The 19,088-nt window shown below is 47.4% G+C and overlaps 1 protein-coding gene across 5 annotated transcripts in view; it reads right to left on the bottom strand.

Moving 5' to 3' along the window:
* Positions 1-63: 63 nt before the first annotated feature.
* Positions 64-19,088, bottom strand: part of BBS4 (Bardet-Biedl syndrome 4) — a 63,203-nt gene continuing 44,178 nt past the window's right edge. Inside the window, exons 8-18 of one of the 5 annotated variants that reach the window (XR_003759822.2) lie at positions 17,348-17,475; positions 15,262-15,316; positions 13,962-14,030; positions 10,132-10,284; positions 9,823-9,994; positions 8,794-8,863; positions 7,674-7,815; positions 5,556-5,766; positions 4,695-4,883; positions 2,352-2,430; positions 64-246 (exon numbers count right to left, since the gene is read on the bottom strand). Coding sequence is in view for 4 of the 5 variants with exons in the window: in XM_007670245.4 (XP_007668435.1) it covers positions 4,732-4,883; positions 5,556-5,766; positions 7,674-7,815; positions 8,794-8,863; positions 9,823-9,994; positions 10,132-10,284; positions 13,962-14,030; positions 15,262-15,316; positions 17,348-17,475 (1,152 nt within the window). In the remaining variant the exon portion in view is untranslated. Of the gene's footprint in view, positions 247-1,742; positions 2,431-3,832; positions 3,925-3,981; positions 4,884-5,555; positions 5,767-7,673; positions 7,816-8,793; positions 8,864-9,822; positions 9,995-10,131; positions 10,285-13,961; positions 14,031-15,261; positions 15,317-17,347; positions 17,476-19,088 lie in introns of those variants that run through there. The other 4 variants (XM_007670245.4, XM_007670244.3, XM_007670246.3 and 1 more) reach the window with 4 other exon arrangements.

Consider the following 19,088-nt stretch of genomic DNA (forward strand, 5'->3'; position numbering starts at 1 on the left):
CTGAGAGTGATTTGATTTTTAAATGTAACCTTTCGGGAAAGACAAATACGGTGAGATTTGTGCTTCAAGGAAGAGTAATATACCTTTATTCACACGTGGTGTGTGTGTGTGTGAGGGTGATGGGGAATCAGTATCTTCATAAACTGTGTCTACCTGTTTTTGCTATCCGATCTATTTGCTGTTGTTGAGCCAGCGCTGGAGTCCTGGTCTGTTTTTTTCATTATGCAAAGCCAGACTGTCAACTCTCTGTTAGAAAAACAGGGTAAACCATGCTGGGTAAAGAGAAAGTAAGTACACCTATTTGTAATACTGAGACATGTTTATGAACACGAATGATGGGTGATGTGGTTCTCTCCCTGTCGTATATTCACTGTTTTGAACCTACGACTCCAAAGGGAAGAATGAACCGATAGCTCAAGTTGCATTCTATCTGTTTCGGGTCTGGAAGAGTGAGCGAATGACAGGCAGAAAAAAAAAATCAAAATTAATTTTCTCGGAGCTTAATTTGGTTGGGGGTTTTTTGTGCTTGCCTGCTACCTTCCAGAGTGTTTTACAATAACCTTTCTGTTTATTCAAGAATCTATTAGCATGGAAGTAAAACTAGACTTTGACATGTATTCCCATCTCAGAAAACTGACAAGCATTACTCAGTGCTAACAGGAGAACCCTTATGGTCCACAGCAAACCATCCCAGCCTAACTTAGGACACACCTTTCAGTTCATCCTCCCCCATGCCCTGCAAGGTTCTTCATTTTTCAACTTATTTTGCCTCCTCCAAACACTTAACAGCCATAAAAGTGGCTTTGCTTCCAAGATCTTAAATACCTTCTGGTATTCTCCCTAAAGTGATTTCCAGTGGCAAGGCTTGTCAACGTTTTGCTAAAACAGATGGGTTTTAGCACTGAATCTCGGATGAACTAGATCTGCCTATCGGGTCTCTCACTGAGTTTCTGGCTTAAAAGAGTTGAGAGTCCTCAGATTTTAGAAAGAAGTCTGTGTTCGTAGACTTCCGCTCCGTCTTCCCAGACCAGAGGGAATGAGAGCAGGTGTCTGCCATCTTAGGAGCAGACAGTTGCCAAAGCATCCCACGCTGGCTGGACCTGTCTGCTGTTTGACTCAGCTAGCTGAGGCGGCAGTGAGCTGGGCCCACGGCAACCAAACGCGAGATCGAGAAGAATGAAAATTTAAGTGGCAAACATTCCAAATGAATTCGCAGCCCATACGCCTCACGGCTGAACTGGCTTTTGGGATCTGCACATATTCAAGGTACATCAAAACGGGAGGGGTAGTGCTGGTTTGTTGTTTCTCACAGAACAGTTAATAAGGTTTTTGGGGTTTTTTTTTACTGCAGAACAGCCTCAAGCATTCTGCTGTATGGCTGTGCGGTGCCACTCGTAGACAATACTGGGTTACCATTTGTTTCCTCACTGGACTTAGTGACCGCTTACTATAATAGTAATGATGATGATGGTATTAAAGTGCTTACTATGTGCCAAGCTCTGTTCTAAGCACTGGGTAGATAGAAGGTAATCAGGTTTTCCCACGTGGGGCTCCCCATCTTCATCCTCATTTTACAGGTGAGATAACTGAGGCACAGGGAAGTTAAGCAGCTTGCCTAAGGTCACGCAGCAGACAGGTGGCAGAGCTGGGATTAGAACCCACATCCTCTGACTCCCAAGTCTGTGCTCTTTCCACTAAGCTATGCTGCTTCTCTATGTGCAGAGCACTGTGCTAAGCACTTGGCTGAATACAGTACAGCAGGGTAGATAGGCACATTCCCTGCCCAGAGAGTTCACTTGATTCCAGTCTCCTGAAGGTGCCAAATGTTGTGCATACTGGCCCCACTGGGAATTATCCTTCCTGTTCACTTAGGTGTCTTTTTCCACTAAAAAAAACCTTCAATTGGAAATAACTTTTTTTCCCAGGAAATTTAGTCACGCCTGACCCCTAGAAGTAATTCAGAAATACCCATCTGCAGAGTGGACCAGAGAGGCAAGTTCTGGGGTGTTACCCAAGGAGATGCATATAGGCCCAAGATATGAAACCCAGCAGAATGGTGACCGGTAATGTCCCTTATTTTCATTCAGCTCATAAGACTCATCTGACTGCAAAGCCTCTGGTGATAAAGTATGTCCCAACAGCTTGGAGACAGACTCTATAAAAGAAACTGCTAGCCCAAGGTAAGATCTGGAAAGGGAAAAGGCTGGTGGTTTTTTTAATTGATTGGCACCTGTCTTCTTACTAAAGTCTATTTCCCTACTAATGGTTTGTCTTTTTAAAAAATAATTTAGCTAATGTGTCTGTCACTATTTGAGAGAAACATATATCGCTGGTACAGATGTAATACACACATGATATTATGACTTTCTGGAGATGAAATGATTCTGCAATTTCTGAAAGAGCCCGGGCAGGAGACTCCTCCACTGTGGCCTAGAGAAAAGAGCACAGGCGTAGGTGTCAGAGGGCCCGGGTTCTAATTTCTGCACTGCTATTTACATGCTGTGTGACCATGGGCAAGTCACTTAACTCCCCGTTTTCCAGTTGAGGTAACAGAATTCATTTCTCCTCCCTCCAATTTAGACTGTGAACCCCATGTGGGAGAGGGACTTGTCCAACCTGATGAACTTGTGCCTACCCCCAGATCCTAGAACAATGTTGGACACACCGTGCTTAACAAATATGAAAAAAAAAAAGTGTTTCCATGCATAGGCAAAAGATGAGCCCAAGTCTGAAAAGGAAGAACTTAGGAAAGCGTAACTTCTTAAGATTCCCTTTCAAAACATGTCTTGTGGCATGTTGAATGCAGGTTGATCCTAAGTGTTGCCTTGGCTAATTCAGGAACAGATTACACTGAGATTTGAAAGAAAGTCAGAGTTTGCCATTTTTTATGATGACTTAGACCCTACTGACCTTCTGGTGTTGACAGCCTCCCAAACCCCATCACCGACCTCTCGGTGGCTGCCGTGGAATCACTGTGGGCTCCCAACTGACCTGGATCCTGGCAGTGCTACAAACCTAGTGTGCCCTGACCAAGCCTTCTGTAAGTAATTGGCCTGTAGTAAGCGCTTAACAAATACTATTATTATTATTAACAGTAATAATTACCTCTGTGAGAAGCAGCGTGGCCTGGTGGTAGCCTAGGTGGGCAAGGCGCTTAAGTTCTCTAGGCCTCAGTTTTCTCATCTTTAAAATGGGGATGAAATACCCATCCTTCCTCATGAGGAAAAGGGACTGTACAATCTGATTGTGTGGTATTTACCCCCAAGGTTAGTACAGTGCTTATCCTGTACCAGTTATTTCCATGTGAACATTTTTCCTTCTTTTTAAAACTGATGTCCAAACCTAAAAAGGAAATAAACCCAAATTCCAAACTCATTTGGAAGGGGTTCAGGTGAGAGGTATCATGTGAGCTGTAAACACCAAGCCCTTGCCCGGTGGCCCACCCGCAGGCTTTCCTGCTCCTCTGCTTTGCCTCCTCTTCCAGCAGTGACTGCTTTCGGATATCTGCTCTCCTAAGGCAGGCTCTGCTCTATCTTCACTGGGCACAGGTGAGGGGGAGGAAGTGGAAGGCCTCAGCCCCCGACACCCAATTTCCATAACAGTAGGGCTACACTGTAATGGGACAGCACTCTGCACTGCTAATTACGTCTTTTTTTTTTGGAAAATGGTACTTGTTAGGCACTTACTTGGTGCCAGGCACTGTTCTAAGCGGTGGGGTAGATAGAAATTAATTGGGGCTCATGATCTTAATCCCCATTTTGCAGATGAGGGAACTGAGGCACAGAGAAGTTAAAGTGACTTGCCCGAAGTCCCACAGCAGACAAGTAGTGGAGCTCCTTCTGACTCCCGGGCCCACGCTCTGTCCACTAAGCCATGCTGCTTCATCTTTCTCAGGATTATTGCGTGTTTTAACCTCTACTGCTCCTGGAAGTGAACAAGGCAGTGCAAAAGAACTACTTTTACAAAATGAGAAAAAGCACATTACAGTATATAATCTTTATTCTGGAAAAAGATACACAAAAATCTCCAGGTACCTATAGATTGGGGTAAGTAACCATGGATTGACTTTAACCAAACTTCTGGGGCTATGTTGCCTTTCTTCTCATTAAGGAAGAGCTGTTTTCAGCAGTTGTCTAAACCCTAGAAGCCGTTATAAACTGGGCTTTCAATTAGATTTTTTTCCCCTTTACTGACCCATAGAGTAGGTCAAAGTGTTGCTGGTTTTCCATTAAAATGGAGCTAGATCAATACAGTGTGATCAGAAACCTAAAAACTAAAGTTTTCAGGCCCTCCGCCAACCCGTTTTTATGTTTCGGCCCAGCCTGACACTTGCCTAGCTAGTTGGAAAGGGGCTAGTTTTCTCTCCCCAAGAATGAATTGAGATGGGGCTACTATTTCCATTCTCACGGGGCCCCTTTGGCTAGGAGTTTAGGTTCGGATCTGACATTGGGATTTAGTGCTCACCTCCAGAACCAGGCCCAAGGAAATACAACCCTCAGTGGAGGGTCAGCATAGCTTTACCCCAGCCAGGCCCCCTTTCCTACAAGTGGCTACTTTGTTAGGGTAGGGGATGAGTGAGTTGAAGCAGGGCGTGAAGCGCTGGTCTTCCCAGCAGAAACTGTGACCGGACAACCCCGGGCACCACATTAACAGATCAGCCTTGGCTGAGTTAAAAAGCTCCCGTGTCAAGTTACCTTTCTGACCCCCTCATTCCTTTCACGATGCGGCCCTTTACTCTGCGGCCAGCCTGCTCTCGCATTTCTCCTTTCGCTGCTCTCGTGACTCGGCGGAAGCCAGGACTTCATCCGAACCCACTTCTGCTGCAGGCTCGGGCTCTAGAGGGAGGGAAGGAGGCTTTGGAAACTGAGATGTCCCACCAGCACCTAATAATAAAGCAAAGAGCTTTAGTTCTCAGATTCCCCCATTCATTCACTGAGCGCTTACTATACTAAGCGCTTGAGAGAGTACGACATAACAGACGGACACATTCCCGCCCACAATGAGCGCGTGCTCCTTAATAATTCAAACCACATGAGTGAGTGCTGGCCGGCAGTCGGTAAGGCAAGTCAGCATTCTAAAGTACTCCAAACTTATGGATCAGCCGGAAACCTGTGGAGACCGTTAAGCTCATCGTGGGCGGGGAACGTGTCCGGTGACTGTTATATTGTACTCTCCCAAGCGTGTAGTACAGAGCTTTGCACATGACACCCTATAAATACGATTGAATAAACTGGGGTAGACAGGAGCTGCGGAAAGAGAAGAGCACAGCTGCGTCGACTGGGCATGCAAATTAGTGAAATTGGCTTTTGCCTTCGGAATGAAAATTACGGTCTCACACCAGCCTGTTAAAACCCAATGGAGGCAGGGAGGCAGGTGGTGACTATCACAGTGCCTGCCACCTCCACCCGTGGCTTGTAGGAGGAACTGATGGAGGGAAGAAAAAGAAAGCGCCTCCTGTCCGAGAGACTCTCAGGGAGCTTATCGGTGCTGAAGCGGAATCACATCTCCAACTCTTCCCCCGAGCATCTAGGGCCCCAGCCCCCACGGCCGCTTACCTGTGGAAAGCTGCACTGTCTTTCCATATGCAGCCGCTGAAGACATGGCCCGACCTAGGGCTTGATTGGAGCCTAAGGGCTGCTGACTGGCCGATGGCTTGCTGGCCGTGGTGGGCCGGTGCCGGGATTTGGGGTCCTTCACTGGTTTTGTCCACAATGACGTCTCCCCGACTTGCAGGGCAGCTCCCAATTTCTGGGCCATCTCCACCATCTTGAAGAAGAAAGTAGAGGCAGGCACGTTAATCACATCATCTGTACATCAATCACTATTATTGACAGAGCATAATTTAATTACGATATCTGTGAAGCACTCGTTATCGTGCCAAGCACCGTTCTAAGCGCTGAGGTAGATACAACTGAGATTAGACACAGTCTAAGTAGAGGGGAGAACGGGTTTTGTATCCCCATTTTACATCTGAGGAGACTGCGGCACAGAAGTAAAGTGACTTCCCTAAGGTCACAAAGCAGACAGCTGGCGGAGCCAGGATTAGAACCCAGTTCTTCCGACTCCCATCCCGTGTTCTTTCCACTACGCCCTGCTGCTTCCCGCAAGTTGGGTCGAGTTACTAAATATGATCCCCGTGCACACGAGAAAAGAAACATTAAGATAGGTACAGAAGTGCTTTGGGGAGTTGTGAGTTCTTAAGTCCTTACGTGGTGTGGAAGGGATGAACTGGCAGTTGGAGGAGAGAGTGGGAGAGAGAGAAAGACTGATCGGGAAAGGCCTCGTGGAGGAGTCAGGATTTCAGAAGGGCCCCGAAGTTGGAGAAATCTGTAGAGGAGAGAATTCCGGTTGAGAGCAAGAGGCTGATGCCAGCCAGAGAGATGACACTGAGGCACGGTGAGTAGACTGGCTTGAGAGGAATGAAGTGTGTGAGCTGACAGAGTCAGGGGAGAGAGCCGACTGGGTGAGTGCTTTAAAGCCGACGGTCTGGACTCTCTGCGTGATGTGCAAATGGACAACCCTGAATTTCCAGCTTTCCCTTTGAACCCAAATGAGGAGAGGGTGGGGACTAGGAGATCCTCTGTGCAAGGTCTTAGCCACTTCCATGTCTCCACACCTCCAGCAGAATTAGATGTAATTAGAAGCAGCACAGCCTAATGGAAAGAGCACGGGCCTGGGAATCAGAAGACGTGGGTTCTAATTCTGACTGCCAATTGTTTGCTATGTGACCCTAGGCAAGTCACGTAACTTCTCTGTGTCTCAGTTTCTTCAACTGTAAAATGGGAATTCAATACCTGTTCTTCCTCCTACTCTCTGTCCACGCAGGACAGGGACTGTATCCAGCCTAATAAACTTGCACCTACTCCAGTGCTTAGAGCAGTATTTGACACACAGTAACCATTTAACAAGTACCATAAAAAAAAAATACAAATAAGGTAATGGAGGAAGAACTGTAGCCCCACAGCCCACAAAATGTAGACAACTCTAAAAATAAAAATAAATTGTGGTATTCGTTAAGCGCTTACTATGTGCAAAGCACTGTTCTAGCGCTGGGGGATACAAGGTGATCAGGTTGTCCTACGTGGGGCTCACAGTTTTAATCCCCATTTGACAGATGAGGTAACTGAGGCACAGAGAAGTTAAGTGACTTGTCCAAGGTCACACAGCTGACTAGTGGTGGAGCCAGAAGTAGAACCCGTGACCTCTGACTCCCAAGCCCGCGCTCTTGCCACTGAGCCACACTGCTTCTCTAACTCTAGCAACAGCACACACCAGTTCCAGACTCTATCCCGCCTAGATAATAAGATATGAGAATTAAATGGAAAAAGCAGTCTTACGGGCAGTGCTGAGCATGTCAAGTCAGGACAACTGTTACTGTAGTTGGGGTGGAGGATGCCCAGTGTAGTCCTTTGAGGTGCGGGGGAGTCCTCCCCGATGGGCTCCCAGTGGGCTTCCAAACCTGCAGGATCTCTCTGGTGGCATTCTTTTGCGGCTCAGAGTTCTATAACCCATTCACTCGGGCAAGAACGAGGAATACCACCTTTGCGTTCTTCATTAAATGGCTTCAAAGCAGAGCCGGGAATGATCCTTTTAACCAGATTATTGCTCTAATCATACCAGCCCATTTTGCTGCACGACCCCATATAGCTTGCAGCACCTAAACAACAAGATACCTCCGGGTCGAAATCAAGACTGCTGCTCTCCTTTAACACGTTGACTTTCTCCTCCATCTCCTGGAACTGGCGGACCGCTCCCTCCTCATCACCCTGGTTGTACAAATGGACAGCGTAATTCAGATTAACGAGAGGATTAGACCTGCACCGGAAACAAGACAGAGAACATCGTGGCCTTGTAACAGGATGAGTTTACATCGTCTTTTTGTTAGCTAGGAACTGGAGAGGGCCAAGTCGGAGGTATGGGCTTAGGGCACCTCGAGAGAGGGGGCCAAGAAAACAAACCCCATCAGTCTCCGTAATTTGTGGGGTTCCCCCAGGTGCAGATGATGCTTCGGTAGCTGTACCTCAGGCAGAGATAGCAAGTTGGGCTCCACGGCTCTTAATGCGGCTCCTCGGCTCTCAGGCAAACATAAATGGAAGAAAAAAGATTTCTCTTCGTCCTCTAGACCGTAAGCTCGTTGTGGACGGAGAACATCAACTCCATTGTACCGTACTCTCCCAAGCACTTACTATGATGGTCCGCAAGCAGTAGGTGCTCGATAACTAACCCAGGGTCACCGTGTTAGGGAGGCAGGAGAGAGGGAAGAAGAGACGGTTTGAGCACTCGCTCCACAGTTTCAAACTCTTCCCTGAAACCCGGAGGAGCCGTGACGGGAGCCAAATCGACTGAGACTCCCGTTTCTTACTCACAGTGATCCGAGCCAAATCTCTCCTCCCCTCCCAGTCTTCTCACCTGAATTTACTAAGGCTCTGCCCTGCCCAGAGAGCAAGCGCCCTTGACCACATCCTTCCCTGCTTCCGCCCTGCCCCCTGGGGACTGAAGTGTCCACACGCCGAAGAGCTGTGATTTCTTTCACCCCAGCCCAGTAACGGCCACAGCCCTCGCTCTGTTCTAAGTTGATCCAGAAGGCTCGGGGACGATCGGGCCCGTGGTGCCCTTTATTTGCCCGGGCCGGTATTTGGCACCTGAAGCTTGGAAAACAACCCCCGTGGGGGGAAAACAAATGAGTGGTCAGTGGAAGGCGGAGCGTGGGCGCTGGGCTGCGGTGCCACCTGGTGGTTTTTGAGCCAACTGTTTATCCGGGAAGAGAAGAGGCTCACCGGAGGCTCAACTTACCGGTCCAAGGTTACGGCCTGCTCGTAGGATCTCCTGGCGTTCTCGGCATCTTCGAGGTTCGTCAGAGCAACTGTACGGAGAAAAGAAAAGGGAGAATGAATCTGACGCAAAAGCCCAACGGGCCGTCTCCGGGGACCGGTTCCCCGCCGGACCAACGGCACCGAAGGCAGCAGTTGAGGAATTTTGCCTCCGTGGATGAGCCGAGGAGAGGAAAATCTGAACTAGGGATGATTTTCAGGAAATATAACTGACCTCCCCCTAGACTAGATTAAGCACAACCAGTTCAAATTCCTACCCTAAATAAAGCCTTCGCCATGTGCTTCCCCCCGGCCCCCGCCCCCAAACGCACACCCCGACGCGGGTCGCAGGGCTCTCTTTCAATGGAGCTGACTGAGACCGACTTGACCTCCCCTAGACGACGGGTGCCAGAACGAAGCACGAGGCCATCTCTACACGGCCGGTGGCCACCACGCCAGATGCCGGCCGAGGGGAAGGAGAGCCGCTCGCCCGCTCGGTGAGGATACGTCCGCCTTGGCTCGGTCTCGGAAACCGCTCTACGGCTCCGAGTCGGGACGGCAACGAGAACCTCGAAGTGGCTGTCTAAAGGCTAGGCGAGAGGAGAGCAGGCTTCTTCCCTAAATTGCCGGCCCTTCCTCTCAGTGACAGATGGAGGGGCTCTGGAGCTAAGGTCAGCAGGGGCCACTTGCAGGCACCACAGTCCCGGGGCTCTCAGCCAAGAAGGCTGTGCCTGATGGACTTGGACTAACCCAAGTCTAACCCCCAGTGCCCCGTAGCCCCATCTCCTTCTCTGCCTTTCCTACAGCATCATCGATGGGAAATTTAGAGAGGCTCGGGGCGGCGACAGGAGAGGCACAGCTAGAGTTCTAGCATCAGTGGCCTGCAGGCCAAGTGTCGACTCCCTAAGCCGTTCTGTCTTCTGAGCTTCACTCTGACTCTCCTCATTTTTCACGGCACGGGGAACCGTGGGGACTCCGGAGTAACGGCCAGTCTGGGTTGGCAGCCTCTTACCTGCCAGGAGCATGTAGAGCTCTCCCATCTTGGGCTGGAGGTTGACAGCTGCACTAAGGAAGTGGAAGGCAGACGCATACTGCTGCATTGTCAGATGGACAAGCCCCAGGTTGTACAGAATCTTCCAGTCGAAGGGAGCCAAGTAGTTAGCTCGCTTCAGGCAACTGATCGCCTACAGAGAGGGGAACAGGAAGAGTTAACGAGGAGGAGGAGGAGGAGGAGGCGCTTTTCCGAGACCATTTCTGGGCCCGGGCACCTGCGCTGGCGGAAGGGGACGGGGGAAAAAAATAAAACAGGAGGATCACTTACCGCCACGAATTTCTTCTTGCCGAAGAAGCACATTCCGATGTTGTTCCAGAGGGGCGGACTTTCAGGCACAGTGTTAGCTACTACCCTGTACTTAGTGAGGGCGACGTCAAAGTCTCCGTGGGTCTGCATCATGCTGCCTGCTGCCAGGATGGCCTGAAAATCCAGGCCAGGAAACATCCGTCAGTCAAGGCCAAGCCCCAGAGCGATTTCCAAAAAGCTCTAGCAATTTGGCAGTGGTTCCAATGCCAGGGTACTAGGTCCATTAGTGGGGGTGGACAGGGGCTGCACTGCTCAAGGAAGGTTTCTCCAAGGACACCCCTAATGCAGCAGACCCACAGAGGCAAAAATGTTAAGTCTGCGTTTTCTCCATTTGGGGGAGGAGGGAAGAGGAGGTAGATTTTCTGTTAGTGATTTGTACATTCCAAGCGCTTAGTACAGTGCTCTGCACATAGTAAGCACTCAATAAATACTATTGAATGAATGAATGAATTTTCCTACCCCTCTGTTTCCGCTGAAAACTCGGCCAGCGTGTCTCCTTGGGATGCCTCGGCCCCAAAGTGGGGGTCTGTCTGACAGCACTCTTCCCATCTTCTCCCATCTCTCTGGCCACTCATTCTTAGTCTTTCATAGGTTCCTCCCCTGCCTCCCAACCCCTAACTGTGGGAGTCTCTTAATTGAGTTCCTCGATTCTAGGTCCCTGCCTATTTTCAATCTACGTTCACTCCCACGGAGAACTCATTCACTCTCATGGTTTCAAGCACCACCTCTACAGAGATGATTCCAAAATTTACCTCTCCAGCCCTGACCTTTCCATTTCTCTACAGTTGCGCATTTCCTCCTGCCTTCAGCTAATCTCTACTGAACATCCCACCGCAACCTCAATCTAAACATGTCCAAAACAGCATTCCTTATCTTTCCATCCAAACTCTATCCTCCCCAGCCCCCGTCTTTTCCATCACTGTAAATGATACCACTGTCCTACCTGTCTCACAAGCCTTGGCAATGTCCTCGACTCAACTCTCCCATTCGACCCACACATTCAATCTGTCACCAAAACCTGTGGATTCTACCTTCGCAACATTGCCAAAATCCACCCTCTCTCTCCATCCAAACTAATACCACACTGTCCAAGCACTTAGCATATCCTGCCTTGCATTGACCAACTTGCTGACTTTCCTACTTCCCATCTCTCCCTACTTCAGTCTATGTTTCACTCTGCTGCCCAGATCATTTTGCTAAAAAAAAGTTTAGTATATTTCTCCCCATCCCTCAAGAACCATCGGTGGTTGCCCATCTACCTCTGCAGAAATTCTTTACCGTCAGCTTTAAAACATTATATTATCTTGCCCCCTCCTACCTTACCTCACCCATCTCCTACTACAGAGCTGTCCACAAACTTTGCTCCTCTAGCACCAGCTTGCTCACTGTGCCTTGGTCTCATTTTTCTCACTCCTGACCTCTTTCCCGTGTTCTTTTTGTTTGGCCTGGAACGCCCTTCCCCTCCATCTATGCCAGACCACCACTCTTTCCACCTTCAAAGCCTCACTGAGTCACATCTCCTTCAAGAGGCCTTCTCCGATTAAGCCCTCTTTTCCCTGACTCCCTTTCCCTTCGGCATCGTCTAGGCATTTGGATCTGTTCCTTTAAAGCACCTGATATGCAGCCTACTCTCAGTCCCGCAGCACTTGGGTACATATCTGAAATTTATTTATATTAATGTCTGTCTTCCTTTCTAGACCGTAAGCTCACTGTGGGTAGGGACCATGCTTACCAACTGTATTGCACTGTACTCTCCCAAGTGCTTAATATGGTGTTCTGAACACGATAAGTGCTCAAGAAATGCCATTGATTGAAAGCGCTCGATCAGCTCACCCCCTTCTGATCTTGCCTCACTGATTTCTCATTACAACCCAGCCCACCAGCTTCGCTCCTTCAACACTAACAATCAACCAGTCGATCGGTCGTATTTATTGAGTGCTTAATGCGTGTAGAACACTGTACTAAAGGCTTGGGAGTGTACAATATAACAGAATTGGCAGAAGTGTTCCCTGCCCACAGTGAACTTTCAGTCTAACCTATTCACTGTAATTCGATCTTGCCTATCTCACCAATGACCCCTTACCCATGTCTGACCTCTGGCCTTGAACTCTTTCCCCCTCCATATCTGCCAGACCACCACTTTGCACTTTCCCCACCTTCAAAGCCTTATTAAGGTCACATCTCCTCCAACGCCTTCTTCATTAGCCTTCTTTTCCCTGATTCTCTTCTCCCTTCTGCCTCATCTATGCACTTGTATCTGTATTATTTAAGACACTTGACATTCACCACCCCCTCAGTACTGCAATACTTATCCACAATTTATTTTAATGTCCATCCCCCCCTCTAGACTCTAAACTCCTGGTGAGCTGAGAACTCGTCTACCAACCCTGTTGGACTTTCCCAGGCACTCGGTACAGTGTTCTGCACATGTGAATAATCAATCAATCAGTGGCACTTATTGAGCAATTATTATGTGCAAAGCATTTTTACTAAGTGCTTGGGAGAGTACAAGGTAAGAGAATTAGCAGACATTCTCTACCCATTACAAGCTTACAGTCCTGAGGACTCAATAAATAGCACTGCTCGATCTGAGGTCCTGAGAACCTATGACAGTTTCTAACCTATCAACCTAATGCAACTGGGATAATTTCAAGGTTAACCAGTAGCTACAGTTCCTCCCACCCTTTTGCCTGCCTCAAGAAGACAAAAAACATTTACAGGATCACAAAGTCTATGTCTTTTGGTTCTGATAGATCCAAAGAGACAGAGTACATTCACTTGCCTGAGACCAATTGTCCTTGAGAATACTTGCAATTTTGTAAAACCACAAAATCAAAAAAAATCATATTTTCTGAGCACTTTGTGCAGAACATTGTACTAAGCACTTGGGAGAATACGATATGACAATATAATACAGTTGATAGATATGTTTCCTACCCATAATGAACTTACAGTCCAGAGGGGGGAGAAAGACATTAATATAAATTATGGATACAAACATTAGTGTAGAGGAGCTGAGGGAGGGTTGAATAAAGGGAACAAACCCAAATGCAAGGGTGACACAGAAGGGAGTGGAAGTAGAGGAAATGAGGGCTTAGTCAGGGAAGACCTCTTGCAGGAGATGTGCCTTCAAGAGAGCTTTGAAGGTTGAGGATAGTTTTATCAGATACGAAGAGGAAAGGCATTCCAGGCCAGGGGCAGGACTTGTGCGACAGGTTAGTGGCGAGATACATGAGATCCAGGTACAACGAGTAGGTTGGCATTAGAAGAGCGAAGTGTGCAGACTAGGTTCTAGTAGGAGATCAGTGAGGTGAGATAGGAGAGGGTGAGGTGATTGAGTGCTGTTAAGCCGACGGTAAGGAGTTTCTGTTCGATGCAGAGGCAGATGGGCAACCACTGGAGGTTCTTGCTGGGGGAGGGGACCATGGACTGAACATTGTTGTAGAAATGATCCAAGCAGCAGAGTGAAGCATGGATTGGGGTGAGGAGGGGGAGGTCAGCAGAGAGGCTGATATAGTAATCAAGGAGGGTAGGATAATTGCTTGGAATAACACAGTAGTGGTTTGGTTGGAGAGGAAAGATATAAACTGCTTCTAAGTTACAGACTTGGCTGAGAAAAATGTCCCAACATTGTGCTAACTGGGCTCTATGGGGTCAGAACCCTTTTCAACTGCAGTCTCGCTCCTGTGCTCTGCACGGCCCCCAGGAACAGATCTGCTGAGACCTCGGTAATGAAACTGAACCGCATCAAGAGAACCGATGCCCCTCGTTCCCCTCACCCCGTTCTGTACCTTGTAGTTGGTAGGGTCGTAAGTCAGTGCATTTCCCAGATGTTCAAATGCCTTCTGGTAAGCTCCAAGCTTTGGGGAAAAAAGACAAACCAGAGAAAAGTCAGAGAGCATACCTACAGTTCCTCCTCAATTCTTTTTCCTGCTACAAATATATCTCTTGGTGCCTTTGTTTCAAAATTCGCAGTTACTTTATCTCCGGAAAAGAGGAATACCTAGCTATCGTGCTTTTCTGATCCCTCCAAAGCAAGTTTATGTTCAAAAAGGGCTCTCTTCTCTTCCATCCACAAACTTCAACTGTCATAATGTAACCTCTCGTGCCGGTGTCTCATTAATGCTCCTCGCAAAACTGGCTCCCGACTGGGCCGGTAATTGTGAGAACTCACCTCTCCCTCAACTGCTATCTCCCTAAACCGGGTAACTTCCAAGTCTAAAGGACACATTATTAAGCACTGGAAGGTTCGGCCTTTCCCGTTTTATTGAAAGAAAGAAAAAATAAAGGGAGACTAAATGGGAAGAACACTAAGGCCCCACATTCAAGTAAGAGGCTGTCAGAAAGCTGAAGGTCAAGTTGTTTTTTTTTTAACAGCATGAAGCCCGAGCTAACAAACCCAACAAAAGGACTGTGCGGTATTATGTGACAGCCTTCACAGCTCCCCTCAAGACCCTCTCTCACTGCAGCTGATCCCCAGGACATCCTGGGAGCCGGTCAAATCACACCCAGAAACAGGGGAAATGCCTGCCTTTGAAGCGGGCAGGTTCTCACAGTCTTTTCTTGTTTTGACTTGAGGTAAAGAGGTGTTCCCTTTCCTCTTTCCCACCACTTCAACATACAGCCTCCCTTGATCTGAGGGGCCCTGCCCGGCACTGGGGGATCAGAAGGTGAAGTCGCTTCACTCGAGAGGAGAGACCACTTGATGTGGAAGCCCTGGCCGGGGATATTGCTTTACTGGATAGTATTACTCACCGAGGTCCCAGCTGTTTTTATAGGAAAATCAACTAAATCCCTATATTTCGGGCAGTACACAGGAGTTATTGAACTTTTATTCTCCTTGGCTATATAAATAATACAATTAGAGCAGTTCCCAAACAGAACTCCCGCTCTGACTCAAATGTAGAAAACTATTTCCCTTTAGCGGGCACATGAGTAAAGGAGAAGTTTCATTTTGCTGTAATCTTTTTGGTGTAATCTTTAATGTAAAGTGTCACATTTAATTAAAATATCGGGCAATAGTTTCTTACACAACTTCTAAAGCACTCTAAAAGTCATTTTTTGAGTTCGGAAGTAGGATTTTTTTTTTACCTGTAAATAGAGTAGCCCCAAGGTTGTTAGAAGTTCTGTATTTTCTGGTGAGAACCTGAAACAAAAAGACCAGATGTGCTAGAGAAAAAATTACAAAATACCTTAAAATAATTAAACTTACAGTTCAGAACATAGATACTACAACATTAATGATATCCTGGATATATGGATACCGGATACTATATACGATATTTCAGGTTACTCTATGCAAGACACCATCTAAATCCCTATATATCTAAATGCTAGACTACTAAATCCAACCCATGCCCTAAGTAAGGACTGGAACCCAGGAATTCTGCATCCTATTTCTTGAGACAAAATCACCTAAGGATACCAAACGCACAATATACATTTCTGACAGCTAGCTGCAAAAAGGACAAATTACACCAATGAAATTCCAAGACGGTTCAGAAACAATTTTCCCTTATCGCTCTCTCGATGTAAGTTGGTTGTGGGTACAGAGCGTGTCTACCAGTTCTATGACGTTGTACCCTCCCAACTGCTTAGTACAGCACACTGCGCACAATCAGCACTCAATACAAACTATTGATTGATTAATGTAACTACATGTTTAAAAACTGGACTATTTTTTAAGTGTGGCCTAGTGGACTTCCCAGTATAACGCTCTCAAGGAAGAGAGAATCAAAACAAAGCCAAGAGGAGAGCCAAGATTCAGACACTGGGGTTGTCAGATAATTAGCTCCTCACCCCTGGGTTTAGATATTGGCTAAAGTTAAAAGTCTTCTGCCTTAATCCTCCGAGAACATTTGTCTTCACAAAGCTACTGGAGGAGCAATCAGATAATGATGAGAGAAACCCCAGGGTAATTCTCTAAGTCTTTTGGCCTCTGCTGTGGAAAAGCTTGGGGAAAGGGTAACAAAAGGAGTCTTTACAGAAGGCCTGGGGAGAAGCACTGGGGTGGGGGTGTTGCCCAGACTGAGCAGGGAAGCAGCAGCCTCTGCCTAGCACCTGCCCGCACCACAGCAGGGACCGCCCCCTCCCCAGCACTCCCTACCTCATTTCCACATACAGTTGACGTAAACCTGCCGCCGGCAGAGTCCGCTTTGTTTATGCCACATACCCTGGCGTGGAGACCTCAAGATTTTAGATCCAGAAGGCTCTGGCCTTTGCTATTAGTCCTTCCCAGTTCACCAGACAGGAATTCTGACGAGTGGGTTCCAGCTCTTGGCCCACTCACATTGAAAGCGTTTTGTTAAACCTAGTTATCTGTGGAATTTTTACATTCATTATTACTCAGTCTTCTTCTCTAGGTGGTAGCTGCCCCCTCTAGGCTGTAAACTCTTTTTGGACAGAGAACATGTCTACCAACTCTGCTGAATTGTTATTCTCCCAACTGCTTAGTACAGTGTTCTGCACACAGTAAACTCTCAATAAATACCACTGATGATGATGCAGATGCAGACATGGCAAGCACAGCTTCTTTTTGGTAAGTGCTCTATCCCTTTCTGTGAGTTCCCTAACACTGGGCCTCCGAGGGGCAGGTTATTAGGGGTGCACCAAAGAGGATACCTTGGTCCAGGCTGCTAGGGGCTTGCGGAGGCCTGTTCCAAGCTCCAGGCAATACTGGGAATTTCTGGGACGGCCTTGCTCTCAGGCCCCAGGAGCACTGGCAATTTACACAGCAAGCCCCTTGGCGCTCCCCTCATCACAGTTTAGGAATTCTGACTCTACACACCCCAGGTAACTACCTAATGGTGATTAGGGGCTTTTGTGAGGAGGTATGAGCTAGTGGCAATGACCCTGGCCCTGCTCGCCCCAGGAACGCCCAGGGCTGCACACTGAAGAGGAATGAGGTGAATCCCACCAACCTCTAACCCACACAAACCTACAGAGGTGGCACCCAATTCGAGGTTGAACAAGGTGACTGCTTTCCCGAGGGGGCTTTGAAGCAGGATTTAATATACCCCCAGCACCGCACTGGGAGGAATCAGATAAATAAGAAGTTATTCTAAGCTTACTTGGATTTGGAATTTAAAAACAAAGTTCACCTACATGAATATAATGAATATTCATTATATTAAATAAACATATATAGAGAGAGACAGAGAGAGAGGGAGAGACTTACTCCACAGCCTTCTTATAGATGTCTATAGCCTTCTCCATTTCCCCTTCCATCAGGTGAATTTTCCCTAGCATTATGTAAGTGAGATCGTGCTTGTTGAGCTGGAGGGCACTGTGCAGATGGTCTTGTGCCTAGGGAGCAGACAGACAAATAAGTGCCACACTAAGGTGGGGCAAATGCACTTCAGTTGGGTTCAAGTTTGTATTCAGCTAAGGAACAGCTAAGTAAATACCATCACGGTCCTAGTCTAAAGTCCTAGTCTAATGACAGTGTCGCTGAAGAGGCACAGGGGTGGCCTACATTCTCTTCTATGCACCGGACTGCCGGGTTTTTGCTCAGATCACTCAGCCGATTCTGTTTACTAGACGCCCTTTGGGAAACGGAGGTCTGAGCCGATCGCCCGGTTGATTTCTTTTCTTTGAAGAAGGGACACACAGTTCAGTTGTCTAGGGAAGGGGAGGGAAGGGATGGATACTACTCATGATCTTTAATCACATTCCTCTTGCTTGGGGTTGAATAGGCTGAAGGAAATGGAACCTAAAGGCAGGGGAGGGGAGTACGGACACAGTTAGCAGCTCGTGCCTCAGAATGATCCCTGCCCCTACTCTGGACTGCCCTCCACTCACTCAGATTGTTCTCCTTTACCTTAACCCCACTCCTTGATCTCTCCCAACTCCTCTCTGGTTTACCTCGGCCCTATTCTCTCTCATCTTCCTACTTTCAGAGTCAAAATTTTGATTCTAATAGGAGCTGCTTTTAGATGTAACGTATAAACGATTTTGGTTTTACCAAAGTGATTCAAATTCACAGTTCATTCTATACGCGTGCCTGAAAAAAACTCAGCAAACCCAGGATTGACAGCGAGTCGTCTGGGGGAGTTGGGGAGACTGCCCGGGAACCTGGCACGAGATCGAGATATTCAAAGTGCCGGGCCTAAAATGAGTTCCCAGCATCACACTGCTATTTAACAGCCCGAAGCAATCCGAACACTCCTACTTCACGGTTCCAACCAGAAGGAAAGCACGCTTCCCCTTATGGTTGACATAACTGTGAATCTCTTGGGGAGAAATGGCTTAGATGTTATAACTCGAGTGGTTTAGGTAAAGAAATTGCACAGGTAAGTAATCCCTCCAAATATAGAACTTCTGATTTCTAAAAAGACCTAGCGAGTGGCACCTTAGCAGAGAATACACTGATTGCAGAAAAAAGATTCATATCTTGCATTGCAATTTTTGATGTGCCTTCAAAATATTTTTGCACACTTTCCTGGGCTGAAGCTGAATTGGACCTTGCTCCTATTAGACACAAGCTAAACACCTTATAATATGTAAAAACATGTTCAAGCTCTCAGTCCCATAATAACTTCACTTCTCCTACCATGGTGACCCGTGGGGAAAGATGGGGAGCAATGGAGAGAATGAATGTTTGCCACTCTCTGAGCATTAGCAGCTCAAAAGTATATATATGCTGACCAAGGGAAAGAAGAGGAATTAGACATCACTTGATATTCATTAACAAAGAGCATTAAAGTGCCAGTAGTCATAGGGCTATGTAATGTTTTACAAAAGCTACTCTCCAGAGGAATTCAACTCGAAAACCAGACTAAGAAACTTAGTTGGCCACCCCCCAAATTGGGGCTATTTAATATTTACCTGTGAATCGAGATCTTCTCGAAATAGTTTTCGGTGATTCTAAACAGCAGAAGGCTGATTGCTTAATCTGACAACATAGCCTTCTCCCATTT

This window comes from Ornithorhynchus anatinus, chromosome 5, assembly GCF_004115215.2.
Source record: "Ornithorhynchus anatinus isolate Pmale09 chromosome 5, mOrnAna1.pri.v4, whole genome shotgun sequence".
Lineage (NCBI taxonomy): Eukaryota > Metazoa > Chordata > Mammalia > Monotremata > Ornithorhynchidae > Ornithorhynchus > Ornithorhynchus anatinus.